Source organism: Epinephelus lanceolatus, chromosome 7 (assembly GCF_041903045.1).
Source record: "Epinephelus lanceolatus isolate andai-2023 chromosome 7, ASM4190304v1, whole genome shotgun sequence".
NCBI classification, from domain to species: domain Eukaryota; kingdom Metazoa; phylum Chordata; class Actinopteri; order Perciformes; family Serranidae; genus Epinephelus; species Epinephelus lanceolatus.
In genome coordinates, this window is record NC_135740.1 from 32,301,909 (window position 1) to 32,323,523 (window position 21,615).

At 40.7% G+C, this 21,615-nt stretch overlaps 1 protein-coding gene across 1 annotated transcript in view; it reads left to right on the plus strand.

The window, feature by feature from the left end:
- Positions 1–9,117: 9,117 nt before the first annotated feature.
- glra4a (glycine receptor, alpha 4a) overlaps positions 9,118–21,615 on the plus strand; it is an 81,063-nt gene continuing 68,565 nt past the window's right edge. The window contains exon 1 of the mRNA XM_033633722.2: positions 9,118–9,705. Coding sequence (XP_033489613.1) covers positions 9,638–9,705 — 68 coding nt within the window. The 5' untranslated portion in view covers positions 9,118–9,637. The remainder of the gene's footprint in view (positions 9,706–21,615) is intronic.

Sequence of the window (21,615 nt, forward strand, 5' to 3'; positions counted from 1 at the left end):
TGTACCAGCCCCTAGTTAGGCTGACTTAGGCCTAGTCTGCCGGAGGACCCCCTATAATACACCGAGCACCTTCTCTCCTTCTCTCTCTCTCCTTTGCTAACACTCATGTCCTGTTACTGCATCTTGCTAACTCGGCTCTACTGCATGTCACTAACTCGTCTTCTTCTCCGGAGCCTTTGTGCTCCACTATCTCGCAAGTTAATTATGTGATGTGGTTGTGCTGCTGCCGTGGTCCTGCCTGATGCCTCCTGCTGCTGCTGTCATCATAAGTCATACTTCTACTGTTATTATACACATATGATTATTGTCACATATGTATACTATCATATGTTACAACATATTGTACCACAATAGAGGTAATTATTATATTTCTACCATTTTTTTTTCCCCTGTTAAAGATTTTTTTTGGGGGAGAGTTTTTCCTTATCCGCTATGAGGGTCCAAAGGACAGAGGGATGTCGTATGCTGTAAAGCCCTGTGAGGCAAATTGTGATTTGTGATATTAGGCTTTATAACTAAAATTGATTGATTGACTGATTATGATTATGGATTGTCTCATCTAAGTCTCAGCAAGGAAACAAATCGTATGTATTTAAGCGTATTTACCAAAATGTCAAACTATTCCTTTTTACATGTGATCTTACAACATTCACCACAAAATGTGAAACACAGTCACCACATCTGTGTTATGTTGCATTTTCTTCTACAAGAGGATTCACACAAATGCTGAATGTCTGCACTGTAGCAGAAAGTGTTAAAGATCAAACTTTAGATTAAATCAACAAGAAGATGTGGCTGCACTCACAGAGATTGTATATACAAAAGGATTATATAAAAGTTTTATATTTGTCTGTGTCTACTGCTGTTTTTCATGTTCACTTGTGTCTTGTTCACAAACTAATCGTAACAATTGAATCACCCACAGCAAAACCAAACCGTGAACCTCCAATAATACAGGTGAAAGTTCCTTTAATACAGTTTTTCTCCTCTTATAAGTTCTTTGAGGGAGATTGCCTCTGAATGGAGGGCTGCGGTGCTGCAGTGAACTACGTGCTCATGAATCATAAAAGAGTCTTTCACTAGCACTTATATGAATAACATGTAGAGCCCATATTGTGTTAAACTTACTTTGACATTGTAATCTTCCAATAATTTGGCTGACTGACTCTGACTGACTCTGTATTGCCTTGTCATTTCCTTGGTGGGGACCATGTCCGTCTGTCAAACCCTATCAGCTTTCCTTTGGATTGGCTGTCTACATTGGCTGCCTGTACAAATTGAATGGATGCTTTATGCACGGAGAATGATTGTCATGTCTGTCTGGATTATTTCTTTACTGTATACATCTGTGAAGACCTGGGAAGTGTTATCTCCACACATTTATGGTTTCATCCCTGTGCGCTTCATACATCTAATCAAGTGATTTAAAATCAAATATTTACGACACACTTTTTTTTCTTAAATAAAGTTTGCCTGAAGTCAAGTTTTTGGAGCTGAAAACATGATTAAGCAAGCGGCAAAGGCCATGAGGATTAGGCTGAAATGGGTTGAGTCCCATATTTATGTATGAGGTGGTTAGATATGACCAAGCACGTTCTTCATCAAATGGTGGGTAGTTCTTGAATAGGTTTATCCTCAGAACTTTTAGAAAAGCTTCTTTCATCTACATCTTGTTAGCTCGTCATTCACAACAGTTATCTGACCTTGTTTGACATATATTCATAAATCCACACAAAACTAGAGTACTCATGTTAAGATGTGAGCACTGAAAATGAGACCACAGAGACTGTATTAAATCCAAAGTAAAGTCTCAATCAATGCCTGGAATAAAAGGAGAGCTACGATAAATAAATACATAAAAAAATAAAATAAAATTAAATAAAAAATAAAACAAAATTAAATAAATTCAAACAAGACAAAATAAAATACATTTAAATTAAATTAGATTAAATTAAATTACATTACATTTTTTATGCAATCTTAACTTTGATTGCACAGTGTTTTTTATCGGAATACATTAAATATCCATTTCCAATGCACTTTGTAACTGAAATTTTAAAAAGGGCTATATACTGTAACTTAGGTTTTTTTTTTAATCAGTATAATAATAGTAATAATAATATAATAACAACAGTAAACTCAATTTAAAGCACATTTCACATGATGCAAAGCCACTTGAAAACTAAATAAGTAAAAAGCTAAATTAATAAAATGCTTGGCTAAAAGGTTAAGTCTCAGATTTATGAAACAAGCTCAGTTAAAAGTTACTAAAAAACAAACAAATATTAATTTAGCGTGATGAAAAAATCATTAAAACAACCGCAGTGTCCTTCCATCTCTGTGGACTAGAGGTGTTTTTGTATCAGAGGAACTTTCTCATAATTTTAACAACTCAGACCTAAGAACCCGGCTTTTCAGGCCACCATCAGACAGAAGAGATTTTAATTGATTTTAATGACAGTAAAGTGTCATCTTCACTGCTTTTGCTATTCAGAGCCTCTTGTATTAGTTTTGCATGAGTGACCTGAACGCCTGGAGTTGAAAACAACTTCAGCTCAGAAAGGAAAAGCACCTGACGTCACTGGTGTTTTTTTCCATTGTCCAATCAGGTGATTAAGAGGCCGGTGTTAAGCTAACATTAGCCCATTTTTATTGCCACCCTGAGCAAAGTGCAAGACATATCTGAACAAACTGTGGTCTCAACTACTTTAACGTTTTACTAACCATAATCAAGCCAGATGATTGACAGCAGATGTCAAACTGTTCCTGACCCATCCTGAAATAAGTCTTGAACTGACCATCAATCAGGCGAAGCTCCTGGACCAGCTGGTGGCTCCCTGTGGTTTCTTGTCTTTACGAGGGTCTCATGTACCCACACGGATCTTCGTTTCTTGTTACCAACGTACTATTTGGGAGCAGCACCCTCAATCAGGGCCAGAGCAAGTGCCCTCCACCTGTCCATTTTTTATGCAGATTTTATGGTAGGCTACATCTGTGAGTTTACTTCACGGCAAAATAGCAGTTAAGCTAAAACCAAAGTGGTGGTTTACTTGTAACATTTTATAAAAAAAGATGCAGCAAGCTGGAACAGCACTCTGTCTGATTGGGGCTTTATTGCGGTGGCATTGCAAGGAATAGAAAAGATCATAGTTCTTAGTTCGTTGTTTTAAGGGTCTTTTTTTTTTTTTTTTACAAATGGGCCGACAGTGAAGTCCAGGCTTTACCCAGCATGTATCCAGCAGTGGAAATAGAAACTGATATTCATTTATCTTATTTATTTATTCAGCCTTTTTATTAATTGTGAGAGTCCCACTGAGATTACCAATCTCTTTTTCAAAGATCTGGCAGCAGTACAAATAAAAACTTATAGGACATAAAATAAAATTAATGCAAAAAGAGAGAAAATAAAAAAAGAAGAGAAGCAAAAGGCAATCCCAGCTCAAAGCAGAAGATTAAAAGAGTTAGTTTTGTAACCGGGTGAATTAAAGACATCAACATCTTACGGAATCTACCATTCGTCTTTAATTATGAATTTAAAAAGATTTCAAAAGTTTTATTCCTTGGGTTTTAATCCATTTTGCTACATATTCCATGCTGAGTAATATGAACAGAAAGCATAATTGAGTCTTGAGTCTGCAATTGTGTCTCATCAAGGCGAAATAGGCGTAGGTCTTCTTAAGTCTCTTAAACACACACATACAAAACAAAGCTCTTGAAGGTATAGTTCTTGGGGGAGCTCCCCAGAACTGTTTTGTCTGAGAAACGCCTCATTATATCGTTAGAATAAATGACTGAATGATTTGTGTGATTGATTCATTGACTTCGCTCTGTGATCTTATGAATTCAAAATGGTTTTATCTTTCAGCTTAAGAAATCAAATATTCTATAATATCTTTACTGACCATTTCTTGTGAATATGAATAAGAAGCACATCTGCCACCTAACACTAACAATATAGACAAATACAATCCAAAGTCCTATCAAATCCAGACAGCTGAGACACAACCACAGACGATGGCACCTTGACCTTGTCTCTATGCAAGTTTCTCTAAACATTTTGAGGATAATCACGTCTTTAGGCCATGAACAGCATGGACCGCTGCACAAAGCTCTTTGTATTCACCCAGACCGGCAGCCATGCAGGATGTTATTTACTCTGCAGCAGAGGATAAGGAAGAGGTTAGGCCACAAACAGGGCACTCCAGCCACAGGTCAATCCCTCAGCGGGTGGGGGGCTCAAGATTGGGATTTTTTGCAAGGCTAAGCAACCTATTCTCGGGGACTAAGGAGTTGAAAACCCTCTGAGGTACAATTTAAGCAGCTAGAAACCACTTCCACAGCAACTGCAAGAATGCTGGACACCATGACGACAAAATGGATAGCTGATAGTTGGAGAAATACCTCAAATGTCCCCTCTGTGGGTACGTTTGTAGTCAAAATCACGGTCTCCTTTTTTTTCCCCTTCACAGACCCCTGACCAAATGAAACAAGCCTATGATGCAATGTGGGGTAATATGAGGGCCAATCTCAAACACTGTCTCTGCAGGTTGCTTCGTGCAAAAGGTCAAGTTTGGTATGTGACCACGAATAAAACAGGAGCATGGCTCATGGTTATATTGAGGTAGGTTAGTCAAATAACACCTTGCATTGGGTTTTACTGGTGAAAGGGGGAAAGGGCCGGAATTATCAGCACAGCTGGTATGTGACCTTTCCTTGGCAAGCCACCCATTAATCTACAGAGGTGAGATCAGGGCAGGGTGAGAGGTTACAGAGTGACAGGCAAGATAAAAGGGTTGACATTTTCCGCATTCGCTTCAAATATCACTTATCAGCAGCTTATTTTCTTGTTGTGGAGATGTTTATCTTCATGTTAGAGCATTGGAAAAAACTTGTAAGTAAGTTAGACTTCAAGTAGTTGAATTGTGGTATTAGAGCAAGAGACAATAAAAAATGCATCAATGAGCCACATGGTTGTACTAACTGACATGTTACTTTATAACCAGCTTATTGTGACTCAACCCCACATACACCATCCTGCTGCTGTAAACTCACTCCAGCCAGCCCAGCCGCCAGAAGAAAATGTTTGCATTGTACGTCTCTGCCAACGCTGAATATGTTACATTTGCATGATTTATACGTATCATATAAACAATCCTAAAGTGATGTAATATATGAGCTGACTTTGTCATCAGGTCGTGAACGGGATAGTGGAACTGGTTGTAATTTAGCAAGTCATTAATGTGTTTCTTTTTAAACATCGGCATGATACACCTCCAGTTGCCATTATAGTTTAACAGCACCCGGCGGCATCAGGGAGAACACGGCGAGACAAGATGAAAGTTAAGGTGGAGAAAGTCCGACCGGAGCAGGCGGGAGGGGAGGTGGATGGGTCCAAGAAACATTGACTTTAACCCAAGAGAGCGATGTTCACGTCCTGTAACATTCTAAAGCCAAACACTGTTCTTTTTTCCTAAACCCAGCCACATGCTTTTGTTGCCTAAACCCAACCATGTTTGTTTGTTGATGAAGGAAAACAAAAGTCAATTTGCGAAAATGGAAGTGTATCTTGAATGAAGAGAACTTGACAGTGTCCCAGAACGTCAACAACCAACGCACCAAGGTACCCTTGGTACCCTTGGTGCGTTGGTATGTGGTCAGGGAAAGTCCGTGACCAAAATGTCAATATGTGATGAGGTCAGAGTGGGAATGTGTTGGTGTCCAGCAGCTTTTAAGGCACCAAACATAGGTGTTTGTAGGGACTAATGGTGTTTTTCCATTTGCTTTTTAGACACCAACCATAAGGGTGTTGTAGCAACTCACTGCTGTCTTTCCAGTGGCTTTTAAAGTCCCTGCATCTGTGTTATGTAACAACCCGTCACCGTTTTTCTAGTGAAGATATTGCCATGAAAGCAGTTGTCTTTTACCAAGACATTGCTGCTTTCCTGCCATGATTGTGCCCTAAAACCAAGTTTTTTTAAGCCAAGACATGATCTTTTCATAACCATAACTGTGTGGTTTTTGTAAACCAAACCACACATTGTGCTCGACTATTTCTTGGCCTTGTACAGTTAGTATTGACTTCTACTTCAGTGGAGAATATCTGTCTGCCAATTCATACAGCAGAGCCAAACACAAAGCAGCATTTGATTGATAGAGTATTAATAAAAAAGTGTGTAAATTAATTATCAGAGTGAAAAACCAAAGAGGCTTATGATTTTTCAGTCCTTCATGAGAAAAGAGAAATCCAATGCATCTTTCATACCCACGCTTCAGTGAAGGAGGAACAAGGAGATTGAGTAATTGTGTAAGGTAAAGGTTAATCTGCTGTGTTTTCCCACATAAAGAGAGCACAGAAAAGCGTAACACATCTGCCGGCGTAGGAAACACCAGATCGGCTGGGTGGAATCTATTCGGGAAGACAAATGACTGCAACAGAAGCAATTTGATGTCTGACCCTTTGAGTGATGTGTCACATTGTGCAACTGCCCTGTGATCTCTAATATACAGAGACTTTAATGGATCCTGAAAGTGTGGATACACTGATCTATAACCTGAGAGACTGCATGTGAGAAAGACACCTAGTAAGTATCCAGAGATTTATTCCCTGAGGGGGAAGAAACAACACAATACCACAAGTAGAGTGATGATGGGAAAACTACATTTGAGACATCCCAATAAGAGGGCCAATGCAATTCTTACATAATTACTGTTAAAGTAATGGGATCATTAGTGACAAGTATAGAAGCTTAATTTGAGTTTTTATTCATATAGAACTAATAACTATTTGTATTTACTGGTAAAATTAGAGCAACTATGTACCAACAGCTTTTTCTCTGATACAAAATAAGCCATCATTGAGTGCAATAGTATCAGTGGAAAGACATGGGATCAATTTTAAAGTCCTATAGTATTTGAAAATGTCGGACTTCGGTGACTACTAGTGGCAGTATCAAAATATAAACAATATTCTAGATACTAGATACATACCCATGTCCAAAATCATTGTGAAAATGTAATAAAACTCCCCTAATGCATTTAAAAAAAAAACAAAAAAAAACATCAGAACGGCTCATCCATCGTAATCCAAGTGCCCTGAAGCTGTGGCATGCAAAATTGACTTGAAAAGACATAATTTACTCCACTTTTATAGCATAATTTCTCACCATGGTCAGTTAGCCTGCAGGCGTGCTGTGTTTACATGGCAACTCACGAGACTCGAGAACAAGAACGACGGATTACGATGGACGAGCCATTCTGACGTTTTTGAAATGCATTAGCGGAGTTTTATTACATTTTCAAAATGTGGGTTCCATGCACTTCAAGTGTATGGAAGAATCTGGCTAGCTGTTATCCTGTGATACCCCTAACGAGTTTTGTGGATTAAAAAACTACACTGGACTTCTTGGCAGCATGAGGGTGAGTAAGTACTGTCTGTATTTTCATTCTAAAGTGGTCATTTCCTTTAAGTACAGTGAAGTCCAATGCAGAGCTTTTATTTTGAAGTGCAGTTTCCTGCTGTAGAGTGAGTGACTAACAGACAGCTACCTGATAGAGACAGCTAACTAGCCTGACTAATTGGCCAAACGCAAGTATGACGTTGTATTACACTGTGTGGACCTTGAACTAATTACTAAGGAGAAATCTGGACCTTGTGGCTGGACCAGTTGGGAACCACTGCTCTAAACCAAGTGTGTTATAACCACCTACCTATTTACACGTGTAGCAGACATGGAACATTACCATTTATCTAAAGTCATTTAAAGAATAAATGTTGGCATTGTGAGTTTCTGCAAACCACAGACATGTAACATTTGTATGTTATGTAGCGCCTGGATCTTCAGGGGTGTTGGGCAGGGGGCAAAAATTATTGTTTGATCGTTTTCTTAAAAGTTGATGCTGTGATTATGACTTCAAATACCCACTTTTGGTGGAAAAATCATGTCTTAAAATGTCCGGCCGGTATTGGCAGCACAATCCTGGCTGGAGATGCTGTTTATGTCTTGCTGAAACACCCGCTTTTAGTGTCGCAACCACAGCTGGAAATGCTGCCAGTGTTCATTTATTCATTTTCCATAACCGCTTATCCTGTTAGGGGTCACGGGGGGCTGGAGTCCATAACAGCTGAGATTGAGTGAGAGGCAGGGTACCACCTGGGCAGGTCACCAGACTATCACAGGGCTGACACATAGAGACAGACAACTATTCACGCTCACATTCACACCTACAGGCAATTTAGAGTCACCAGTTAACCTGCATGTCTTTGGACTGTGGGAGGAAGCTGGAGTACAGGCAGGCAGAGTACCCGGAGAAAACCCACACTGACACGGGAGAACATGCAAACTCCACACAGTGGGGCTCCCTGGAACCCTATTGCTGTGAGGCGGCAATTATAACCACTGCGCCACCATACCACCTGCTGCCAGTGTCTCACTATAGAACAACCAGTTTACTTGTTTGTTGGTCTCCAACTGTGGTCTGCAGTTTTGACCATTCACCCTCCGCTCCACCTCACAATGACAAAGTCAGTCATATGAAATGTAGCGACGTAATATATCCATGGTTTACAAAAATGTCCAATGCCAACATCTGGGCTGTTCTGTCCACTTAATGATTGTAAACCCAATCATCACTCTGCTTTGAGCTCTCATTTTGTCTCAGATTGCATAAAGCTCCACCATGTCCACCACTTAGTTGGTAACTATTTCTGTCAGCCATTATGGGCTGGGCAGGTAGTGCACTGTGGGTTTATCAGAGCTTTTTTGCTAAAAAAAAAAAAAATGCAGCCTAGGAGGGTTGATGAGTGGAGTTTGTGGGTGAAAAACCAAAACAAGCTAAAAGATGCTAAAACACTGTAGATTTAAGGGGAATTGCATAGTCAGGTGATAGTTCTCTGTGAGTTAAATTCATTTGGAGATACTGACTCAATCCACAAAAGAAAGGAACACTATAAAACTTCCCGGCACCATTATCAGTTCATTACAAAAACTCCTCTCTGGTCTGCACTCCTACACACACATAAACGCATTTTATCTTCCTGAAGACCTCCTCCTCCAACGTCTCCTCCTGACTGAAATGTTTATTTGAATGTGTCTCACTCCAGATTGGTCATCACCAGAACGCATTCAACACGGCAATTCAACTCATCATCACAGCCATCTTTGCCTCTATCCCAATTAAGCTTAATTACACATGAGGCAGCCGTCAAAACAAAAGCCACCGCTCCTTTAAATCATCTCCCCCTTTTTGAATTTTTTTTTTTGGAGTGAGGAAGGAAAACACACGAGGAGGAGAGAAAAAAAAAGCAGGCGAAGCCACTCTGTCACCAAAATATCCACACATACTGGCACGCAATCCGACACTCCCCTTCAACACGAGCACCAACACACAGACTGACTGACCAGCGCTGTCCAGCCGCCCTGAAGCGCAGAGCCTGCTGTGTGGATGTGTGCAGCCCCCTGGACTTGGTGGGAGGGGGAGAAGTTTCCCCAAAGACAAGCTTGGATCACTGAGAGAGAGAGACGATGCCTTCCTCCTCCTTCAGCCCAGTCTCACCAGCTGCTCAGTGGATTTGCTGATTTCCGAAATTAATTTTCTGCAAGTTATTCAACGGGACTGAGGGGAGATTTGAAAGCAGAGGATGCTCCCACAGGTCATTCGGATTCTGTATGTCTTGTCTTTCTGCTTTTTCCAAGGAGGCTTTATCAGGTGAGGCGCACTAACATTTTCATCCTCTGTGCGTGTTTGGGCGAGTGTTTCCTCTCTGAACTGCTTGACGTTAACTTTTCCACCATCAGAGTCGCACCACATCTCATTTCATTGACTTTTCACTATGTAGCTTTCTAGATAATTATCCGCTGTTTTTTTAAATTTATTTCGAAGGCAAATAAACGAGTTTAAGCTCCCTCCAACTAACTATCCATGTATCAGGTGTTGCTGCCATGATATAAAATGTAATTGCACAAGAAAAAAAGCCTCGTACAGAGCGTTAGATGCGAGCGGACGCATGATTTCATACAGATAATCCAGCATTTTACGCACAGCGCAAACTAGAATCTCTCATCACCAATTTACAATTTCACATCATGGTTGCAGTTTGTAAAGAGGCAGCGCATGCAAATTTAGTCACAAGCGCTCATGCAAACGATTTACTATGAAAATACAGCATCAGATATGAAACCTTGTTGTCTCAGTGTCCGGAGAAAACCTGTCCTGATCGCAAACTACCTGTGGAATTCCCGCTCGTATTGCATGATTGATTGGTGGCGTTGGGGGAGGTGAAAGGGTAACGTTAAGTGTGTGATATAATATTCATGGGGTGATTAACAATTTACCAGCAACATGTGGACAACGAGCTCACTGGGAAGCATCACAGTCCTTGTCATGCATGCACACAGAGAATGTGCATCTCTGATGTTTTCAGACACAGCAGGAAAAGTGTTTGGCACATGTGCAGAGTGGATTAAATTATTGTAAGAAAAAGGGGACAAGTTCCAGTCAGTGTGTATTCAGTGTCTGGGGACACAGGAAACAAAAACACCTCCCTCTCTCCCCTCTTTCCCCTTCTTTATTCTCTCAGTTTATCCAATCACACACCTCATGTCTCCCTTTCCTTATTCGCTCACTCAGATCATCTACCAGCAACCAAGTTCCCTTTTCTCTCCTCCTTCTATCCTTCCTTCCGTCCTCTGTCCTCTCTATCCTTCTTGGTGGCAAAAACTTTTATTTGCAGCGAACACTTTCCTTATTTCATGCCCTGCCAACCTCAGGTGTGAGCGAAAGGGAATTAAGATCTGCATAATCCTGGAGCGGAACAGAGCCGTGACTCCGTGAACCCAGGGGCGAGGAGAGCAGCTCTTAGCCTGGAGAGCAGTCAACTGACAGCACCTCCTCTCAGAAATTATATGCTCTTCTACCAGCCTCTCTGCTCGCCTTGTAGGGAGGTCGGGAGCGAGAGAGAGGAAAGGAAAGGAGCGAGGAGGAAGAGGAGGGCAGGTGTAAAAGGCAGGCAGAATCTGATAAAGGTGTGGAGAGGTAGAGGGGGAGAGATGGAGAGTGAAAATGGGAATGGAGCGAACTGGGATGGAGAGAAATGTGAACAAGAAATTGAGCAGGTGATTCATTTAGCTGGAGGCGGCGGGGAGATTAGTGAAGTGGAGGACGGGGCCGGGAGATGGAGAGAAATGGTTCAGATAGATGAGATGAAAAAAGGTGGGGGTGGGTGTGAGAGACAGGAAGTGTAAGAGATTTGAAAAAAAGATTGTCATGTAAAATAGTGCACAAGCTGGATTAGTGCTGTATGATGGGTTTCGAACTGGATGAAGTCGACAAAAGAAAATGAGAAAGAGGAGTGAAGGGTGTAATAAATAAAGTTCATATCATAGTCTGAGAGAGTGGTGGCTCAGGGTGGGGAGATCTGTGTGTGTGTGAGGAAGAGAGACTGTGTTGTGTCTTGTATTGTTGCAACACTTCAGGCCTGTTTGACCTGGACGTAAACTTGAAAAGAAAATCCAGAATCTGGTTTCCTGAACCTGTTCTGCCATGAAGTTTAGCTGCATGTTGGTTTTAACACCATCTTATTAAGGCAGCTTTCAGGGGAGAAATACAAGACAAAATACATCTTAATTAGAGCATCTCCAAAGTAGTTGTTTTATGGCCAAAGTGTTATGTTGCATTGACCTTCATCGTTGCAGTGTGCAAAGGCTTGTTAGTCAAAATAGCTTAAAGTTTATTTTTTGCTCATTTTTCAGCTTTTTTTTGTTCAACAGTGTATGTTTTTGGTGTCCTCATACAATGGTTTGTATATCATATAACGAATTAGCACCCAAAGAATGGCATTGCCACATTAGGCCCGTTTCCAAGTTGAAGAAGTTCCTGGTACTATTTGGGGGGCAGGAACTACTACAGGAACGTCCTCTCGCTCGGCCCTCTCAACCGCCGCGTCTCCACTGAGAGAGCGGAGTAGGAGGAAGGTTCCTGTAAAGTTACCGGGCTCTGGATGTGATGTAATCGTTGCGCGACCATTTTGACCTGGGCGACGTAGTGGCGTAGGGACGCTGTTAGCTGTTAGCCGATAGCGGTGTCTGTAATAACTCACTAAACTCACAAAGTGGCCCGTGAAAAAAATATTTTTTCTAGCGGATGTCTTAGTTACAACATGATTGAGCTAATTGGAGTAGTTTCATGTCGTTTCCGACAACGGGAGGCTTTTAACAGATGACGTCCTGATGTTAGCTTTGCTGCTGCTGTTAGCTGTCCCTGTCAGCTGATGCTTTCTAGACATCGTGATTCCCCAAAACTGAATAAATACCACACATAGCAACACAAAACTGCTTTGCTAGCTCAATCATGATGTAGCTAAGATATCTGCCAGAAAAAATATATTTTTCACGGACCAGTTATTGAGTTTGTTTACATGGAGGTGGAAGCTATGAACGAGCTAACCCTCATCTGCTGAGTTTTAAAAATGCCAACTATTTTATTGCTTTCTGTTGATGTCACATTCCGCCTTGAGTATATCCAATCAGCACCAAGTAAACCCCAAGGAGTTTCTCGGGGCCGTTCTGAGTACCTACTCCGAGGCAGGGACTTGTTTAGCCCCTGTAAAAGTTCCGGAACTCTGTCCTTCGGGGGTGGTTCCTGCGGTGGAGACATGCACCAACGGCCCTGGCCCCGTAAATTTACCCCGAAGTTCCTGCGGTGGAATTATGTACTTATTATGTACCTCACGTAAAGTTACGTAGGTTAGGTTTAGGAAAGTAAAGATTCATAAGTTAGGTTTAGGAAAAGAATCATGGTTGGGTGTCGTCACATTACATACTTAACTTAATGTTACATAGGTTAGATACAGCAAAACAAATATCTTAAAAGTGTACCTTAAAAGAACCCAGAGTTCTCTCACTTTTTATTTATCTTGATCAGATAATGAGGAAACAAGACGAGGAATCTGACAGAACATCCACTGCCAGCTTTTGCTCACTACATTCTAGTTTTTGATTTAAGGTGCGTAGGTGCATAGCCCGGCTCCAGTGGAAGCTGTGAGCACTCAGTTGGGGACTATAAAGAAACTCGACATATTGTATAGTTAACTCTGATTTGCAAGCTCCTCCATCTGGCGTGGAGTGTCATTAACAAGCAGAACTCAAGTCGTGCTACTTGCATTTGTTCACAGTGGGGTCTTAAACAGCAGTTTGGATTTGTGCAAGTTTCGATTTTGTTTCTGGCACACTGCTACTCCAAGAACTATATACACCGAGAGACTTTGCTCACTCTATTGTGAGATTTCTCAGAACGATCACACATGCTGACTTCACCAGCATGTGAAGATCACAACAGCGGACACACAAATTGTGCAAATGTATCCATGCCCTCTGGTCATCTGATGTGTGTGTTTGTGTGTTCATTGGCAAATTGAGAGTGAAGCGTAGTGAATTGCGTTGAAGTGAAGGGCAGTGAATTGCACCAAGGATCCCTGCTGTCCTTGCCTCCAGTCAGTGAGAGATCATGAGTCAGAACTGGAAATATCAAAGAAGTCGTCCTCGATGGTGCTCGGTCCTCAGAAGCCCAGTTATTGGGTGACCTCTTAATAGTGTGTGTGCATGTGTTTGTGTGTGTATGCGAAAGAGAGAGAGATCAATTAAGGGGGAAGGCGTACCGTCTTTCCCTCTTAACTGTAGCTAATTAATTCAAGTAGATAATGGCTTTACTTAAAGTCATCAAGTCGTCAGAAAATGGGTCAGTGGCAGAATTGTAGAAATAAACAACTTACGTGACTGACATATTTGGAGATGAACATTAGTTGAAAAAAATGCTTTTTTACAGGTTGGAATATAACAAGGAAAGTTATTTTCTACTTTAGAGAAAAGACTTTACTGCTGAGTCACGCTCCGTTTCTCATATTTGGTTTTAAATATGTGGGTTTGTTTTAATGTGCTGTCACTGGGAAAAAATCCGCCTAAAAGTTTGAACACTGTTAAAAAACTACTTGGGATTTGCGTTTCAGTGTCCATTTTGTTTTCCCCACGGACACCCAATTAAGTTGATGTGTATGTCACTGAGATACTTCTAGTGTTACTGCAAGTGTGTTTAATAGCAGGAGAAAAAAAATGCATATAAATGATCATTTTATAAATGTCAGATTTCAGAACCAAAGAACAAACCATCTCTAGTTTGCAGCAATGTCCCAAAATCTGTGTTTTTAAGGCTGAGAGCTCATTATTTTCAGTTTCAAATCTCTGTTTGTGGGAACAGTGTGCTCTTATAGCAGGAAGCAGAACAACTTTTAATGTCTGTTCTGTGAAAGTTAGTAAAAATTAGAATGATGAGCCTTACCAAGGATCCCTTTCATACCAGATTTCAGCTGTTGTCAGGCATTATATCAGCATCATCTCATAATATACAGTATTTCTGCACAGTTTAAAAACTGCAAGTCAGACAGTTTAAAGTACAGGGAGAGGAGGAAGGTTTGGGACTGGTCAGTGTGAAGAGGAATGGATGATAACACTTTGTACCAAATGACATCCCTGAGGATAACTCTCTTTTAACACAGTTAACTTTTCCTCCTGAACGCCAACTTCTCATTTTAAGGGCAAGTGGCTACAGGTTTAGTGATTCAGAACATTTTCCCTCAAATGCTGACAATATGAAGTGCAGACAATGGCTGTACTTGTTACTTATGAGGTACTAAAATTACTTTAAGCTCTTGTAATAACCAGTTGTTTAAGCTGACAATCAAGAACACATATTTTCCTTACCTGTAGTGGTATTTATCAGTCTAGATTATTTGCAGAGAGTTGTAGATATCAGCCATAGAGATGTCTGCCCTCTCTTCAGTATAATGGAACTAGATGGCACTCAGCTCGTGGTGCATAAAGAGCCTTAAAAAAATGAAAACATTTTTGAAAAACTCAACAGCAATGTCTCTATTCAGAGATTATGACTCGGTTACCCAAGATAATTCACAGACTTTGTTGTGAACAATTTCATGTATAGGAACTATTTTCTTTCTACGGATCTACACCCACCAATCGTATCACTGTGCAGACGAAAGTGTGCATCTACTGCTAGCTCGCTCAGCACCACTGAGCTAGCTAACGTTACAATTTAGCCGAGGAGGACGCCATTAATGTTTATATCTGGTGCTGCACAAGACTCATCCATGACTAGATGCAGGCTTCAAGGCTTCATTTTTTTAAGGGACTTTTTGCAAGTTTTTAAATATTTTACATGTTTTGTTTTTCTTTTTTTTGGTGCTTTGAGCACCACAAACTGGTGCCATTTACTTTAATTATACTGAAGAGAAGGCAGACATCTCTACAGCTGATATCTCCAACACTCGGCAGCTCACACCAGAACAATCTAGACTGATAAACAGCACTACAGGTTAGGGGGAAAAGACGTATTTTTAATTTTTGGGGAAACTATCCCTTTAAGGCCCACTAACAGCAGCATTTAAATGGCAAAGTTTTAATTTATACCAATTAATTGCAGTAATCACTACAATCAGTATTACATGTAGCTTTCTTTGGAGGCGCAGGGTTTTGTCAACTGAGATGTTTTTGTTGCACTGGATTGATATGACACGGAACTGTTTTCCCCCATCGACCAATCAGTTGGTTGAAGAGTACTGTAGGTGGAAGTTCAGTCGACCAAGATTTTCTTTGGTTGACTACAGATTTAATTTGGATGTATGTGTTTCTGTAAATTATCCTGTTAGTGACAGGACTAACTGACAGTTGGCAAGTTCTCACAAGTTTCTGACAAGTTTAGTAACTCTCTATGGAAGTAAATTCTGAACATGCCAGGGTATTGCCCAGTACAGTGAAAATAAAAAGTAAGAGCTATTGAGACAGACTGAGGGTGCTTTCAGAGCTAGAGTTTGCTTGCTTTGGTCCGAATCAGAAAGTTGCGTAATTGCCTAGACTTGGTTCGTGTTCTCACTGCAGCATTTACAAGCGGACCAGATCAAATGGGTGCATTGATTGGTCAGAAATTCCATGCAGGAAAAATCCAGGAAGTAAATAAAATGTTGAAGAGTGAAGAGTGACGAGTACGCTTGCAAGATAAATGTGACACTTTCTAATGTCACAATGGAGGGACAACTACGCAGGTTGATTTTAGCGCTGGTCATCGTGGACTATATTGCTGTCATTGTTCATTTTAGTCAAACCATACAGTTTGAAAACGAGGCGCGGCTCCAACTAGAAAACAATGTTTTGATGCATTGGATGTGCTGAATGTGCATATTAAGGCAGTACAGGAGGAGGTGCGCATTAATAATCCTCCAGGACTGTAACATGCTCATGTTTAACCCAGAGTTCATTTGTAACTGGACCGAGACCACCTCTTCAAGAAGGTCTCAGTCCAGTTGTTTTGGTGCACACCCAATGCGATTGCTGTGTTCACACCTGCCCAAACGAACCGCACTTAGAGGGCAAACAAACTTGAGTTCGATTGACCCGAACCAAACAGGGCAGGTGTGAAAGCACCCTAACACTGACATGTTCCCAGCTGGCTAGCATCTTAGCAGTTAGTTCACCAGCCAGTTTACCAACTAGACCTTGAAGTACTCTCTATGTCATCTTTATGTCTGGAGAAAGAAGTTTGTTGTGCCACTTCCTGGTGTGACTGGGCCTTAAAGTTATTGATCAAGGACTTAAGCTGCTGTTGAACTCATTGGAAGTGAGTCAAGATGGTGCATAGTAAAATCAAATTTAAAGTGAATAAGGGTTTCCTAAGGGAAAAGGATCAGTCAAGGCAGTAAATAAAAAACACTTTGCTTAAGCCAATATGTGCTTAAAATGTCTCATTGAAATGACTTGTTTTGTTTGCTTTCGAGGTCCTCTCCAAGGAACACCTGTTAAAAAGCAGAAAAACAGCGTTCCTCACAGGAAACACTCTGGAACGAAGTAAACACAATTTAGCTAGTCCAAACTTCAAAAGCTCAGTTGTTGGCCGGCGAGGACACAATCTTTCTGTGATAGCTTTTAATTAAATTCTGATGGTAGTCCCAGCTGGTATGGAAGTATCTGCAACAGCAAAGTAATATCTGGAGGCTAGTAAACAGTAGAGGGAAGAGGAAAGCAAAGATTGTGTGCCTTCACTTTAAATGTTTCTCAACCAAAAGGAGTTGAAAATGTGGCTTGTCCCTTAGAAAAATATATGCGAAAACTTGGATGAGAAAATGCCATTTCCAGCTGAGAATCTGACAAAGAGAGACGACTTTTAGATTTGAGATTGTTGCATTCAAAGCAGTATGTGTCACATGTTTTGAATTCAAATGCAGGGTTTAATTTTTTTTTTTTTGTACACAGCACCCTGAAAAAACTGCAAACCAAATGTCACTGAGATTTCACCTTGAGTTAGACTGTCAAACTCTTTTAGGGCTCTCTTATCCCTTCCAAAAAACACAGGAAATCCCCGCGCACTTGGCTGATACACAGACCCAAGCAGCGAGGAGTGCTGACGAAAAGGAAGCGTGAAAGGAGGACAGATGGGATGTTTACGTGGGTTAATGACTAAAAAATGAGAGCCAAGCTGGAGACAAGAGTCGAACAGACGGTTAGCTCTCCACATCCAGCGCCGCCGTGAACAGTAGTGGCGTACTTATCAATGAAATGTGAAGACGAGGGACACAAAGGAAATTCATCAAAAGATAAACAAAGAGTTTATATTTTTGCGCTGGTAAGCTTTGAATTCCACTGAGGATATGCTGAAGATTTAATTGTAGCTTATCAAAAAAAAAAAGAAGCTTCAAACAAGTCATGATTCATTTTGCTTGTTCTCAGAGGAATGTCTGGATTTTTTTTTTCTACGACTGGTTTAATTTTTCACACTGAAACACTTGATTTAAGCCAAACTTAACTAACCTCCCTGCTGATTATAAATGTTTGTAGTGAGAAACTTTTAATGAAAAAGGGAGTTGGTGGGCAAACATACTTGGCCACACAGTTGAATCTAAAATTCCTGACAGGAAAGCGGTGTCTGACACAGATCTGCTCATTGCTTCAGTGAGCATTAGATTTGTGTTTGGATATATGGTGGAGGTGACAGCCTACTGATGGTCTCAGCAGTCAGCCAGCGCCTTCAGTGTTAGGCTGACACCTCAGGCTGAGAGATGTGACTGATGGTTTTTCTGCCCATTTCAATCAAACCACATATGACCTTTCTTGTTTCTTTTATACAAAATGTGCAAGACAACCTCCTCTGCCACATCTTAAAACATAGTTATTTTCACTGAGATCCTGATGCTGGAGAATAAAAACAGCAGTTTTGTCCTCAGGCTGTATCCATCGCCTGAAAAATGGCAATCATATTTTCTCTTATTAAGAGTCCCACCATGAGTTTAGAAAGCTATACTCATAGACATCGTACAAAAATGTTATTTTTCATCCTGAAGGAGAAATGGGTGTCTCTCCCTGCCTGGCCCGCACTAAACCATGTGTTTGTGACATGCCTCTGCTGCCAGTGGAAATCAATACCCCAAGCCACTGAATAATAAATGCGTCATGAAGTGTGACTGATGGGCGTCAGATCAGGGTAAACTTTTAATCCTCACAGATATGTAGCCAGCTAATGCTGGAGCTGGAGGAGCATTAAAATGCAACATTGTCCACTGGTCATGCAGGGAACCACCAAACTCTTTCAGGCGGTTCAAACTAAAATGTGTTTTTGTGCTTCCTGCACATCACTGGCTTCACACACATGCAGGGGGAAAGTTGTGCCAGAGGTAAAAGACAGTATTGACTTAAATGTATCACCTCATGGCTACAACCCTGCGAACTGCAATGTGAGTAGATTTAGTCCAATATTAACCTCCGAATCAGAAAGGCGATGATGTAGGTCTCTGCTACGGCAAAAAATGATCAAATAAAAGCTACTCTAACATTTTTAGGTCAATAATAGATTCAGTTACTATGTATAATGTAAAAGGGGGCACTCAAAGTGACAAATCACAGAGAATTATCACCTGTTTCTGCAGCTCCCCTCAGCTCTATGGAGCATTTTAGCATCTTTCAGCTCATTGTTTTGGTTTTACGGCCCATAACTTTATTGTTTCGGTTCAGTCTTACCAGCAATGTTTTCATGTGCAGGCAACTGTTTTCAGTGAGAAAGCTCTCATAAACCCTACTGTACACTAGTTGTCCTACACTGAACAGCACACAGACAAATTTTCAAATGTTTGAATCAGGTCATGACAGTTTTGCTTGAGTTGTGGTGCACTCCCGTGATTTCGATCATTTGATATGAGGTGGTCATCAAACTCAGACTGAGCTCTCTTAAGTCAGTCAGTGTTTCTCTCGCCTTGGCGTTCTGATAAAAACAAATATATTATCCAATTTTTTTAGTCTTTAGTCTTGTCAGCAACCAATGGCTGCATTCTCTCCAGTACACAGGGAGCAGCAAACCAGATAGACAGTAAACATGGAGGAGGCTCCTGGAAGGCTGAAGAACATGGACAAGCCTTGGTTCTCTCGGACTTTAGAAAAGGAGGAGAAACTTGTGAAGCTGTGGATTGTCCAAGAGTTGGTGTTTAATTTGGCGTGTATCTGGTCCACAGACCGGCACTTAGTTCAGTGAGAAATCTCAGTTTTTGATCTTGTTTTGGTCTTCACCCACTGAAATAGTGCAGTGGCTGGAAGGGAGTTGAGGCCATAAAATCCAAAATTTTAGACTTAAGTCATTTTAAAGTCTTTTCAAAGTCTTCTTGTGTATGGTGCATTAAGAGGCAGGTGTTTTTCTTAGGAGGCAGTGGTGACTAAAACAAAGCTATAGGGAGAGTGAATATTTCACTTGGACAGAACTGTGAACATCCAAATGTTTTACTTCAAAGTCTTGCTCCTCACATGGCTTTGTTGGAAGCATCATGGAGGTTATGATTTTGATTCGGTTTGTTTGTTAGCATGATTATTGACATGAAACCTGTTGGAAGGGCGTAGCATGTGTCAGGGAAGAACCCATTAAATTTTGCCGGAGCAGATACCCAGATTACTGCAAGGTCTGTGCTCTCTGAGTGCCCTTCGAGTTAATTAATTAAACACAACAAATATCGTTGAGCCAGTCTTGTGTAGGCTTTACACTTGACAAGCTTTTGGCTACATGGACACATACTGTATATTTGTTTACCTCTGAGGAAAGTCCCGTACCACAGCTTTTATATTAGCACTGCAAGCTTGTCTGTTATCACTACTGACAATGAACAAACTCTACAGTCAGACTGCCAGTTTGCAAAAAGACCTTTCAGCACTTACTGTACTAGTCACAGCAGGTAAGTCAAAAAATAATTGAATTGCTCCGGCTACAAGGGGAAGAAAGGCCAGATAGCTGATGTGGGTACAGTGCAGGCCTCAGGTGGCTTCACTGAGGTTATAAAACTACAGTTGTGTTTAAAAAACATGTGCGTATTCGTTTCAACATCTTTCACTCTGAGCACAGAACCAACGCAGCATACTGTGTTCGTCAGTGTCTAGGTAACAAAATATGTGACACAGTGGTAGGGCAATTAAGTGGACCTCTCCACTCCTGTTCAGATTAAAATGGCCACTTATTGACTGGAGCAGCACTTTGGCTCTGAAGTTCACTGCTGTAAACCATTAAGTTCTCTGCAATTAGGAACATGGAGTGGGGACCCATTATGAAACCCTCCATCATGTCATTACGTCTGACCATACAGTCCGTGTTGATTAAACCTCACTTTGGGGGAGAAGGGAACATGTCTCCTACAAAGCCAGACCTCATAATATATGGTTGGGTGAAAGAAACAGTGGAGTCAAACTGAAGCTCTGCTTTGTAATTGAATCAAAACTGAACCATTAACTGAACCATTAAGAATGGCCACAGTGCAATAAATCAGTAATTACAGAAGCCTGTAATTTATCAGCCAAATACTGCAGGCTAAAGCTAACAGTAGCAGAGCATACTGCACTTAATATTAATCATAAACCCAAGTAAAATGTACTCCTCAGCCAAACCCACTAGATTTACATTTGGTCATTTTGGCTATTATGTAGGAAATCTAAATTTGTCCTATAAATTGAGTGCTACAGTACAATATATGATTAAAAAAATATTAGGTACGTACATTATATGATAGGATTTAGGCTGAGACGTTGCAATTCTGACGAAGGATTGGACAAGTACAGTAAAAGTAAAAAATACAGAAGTGAGATATGTGATAAGCTAATAATGCGTATGGACTTCTCATTGTAATTAAGTTTAAACTTTAACATTATAACCTAGTTTTAACTCCTTACAGGTATACTATGCAGGAATTATCGGTTTCTGTTTGTAACCAGTATCGGCAGCGAAAGTGAAAGACAACCAGGATTCACTCTCGTTTTGGAATGAACTTAATCGGCTTGTCGTTTTGCCTCTATGTTTGCATTTTGTTTGTTTTGTGTCCATGATTTTTTGCTTCCTCTTGGAGGTGTGCTGCTTGTGGTGTGGTCGTTACTGTTTTATAAAGTCCCGACCTCACTTGCAAGCTGTGTTTAGGAGCGTCCTGATGTTAAGGGATTACTTCTGTACGAGTCTGTTCAATGAAGTGAAGGATAATCCTGCACAATATACCTTTACCTCCCTCCTTATTCATACATTTTATTTTTTTAGGATTTTTTTTTA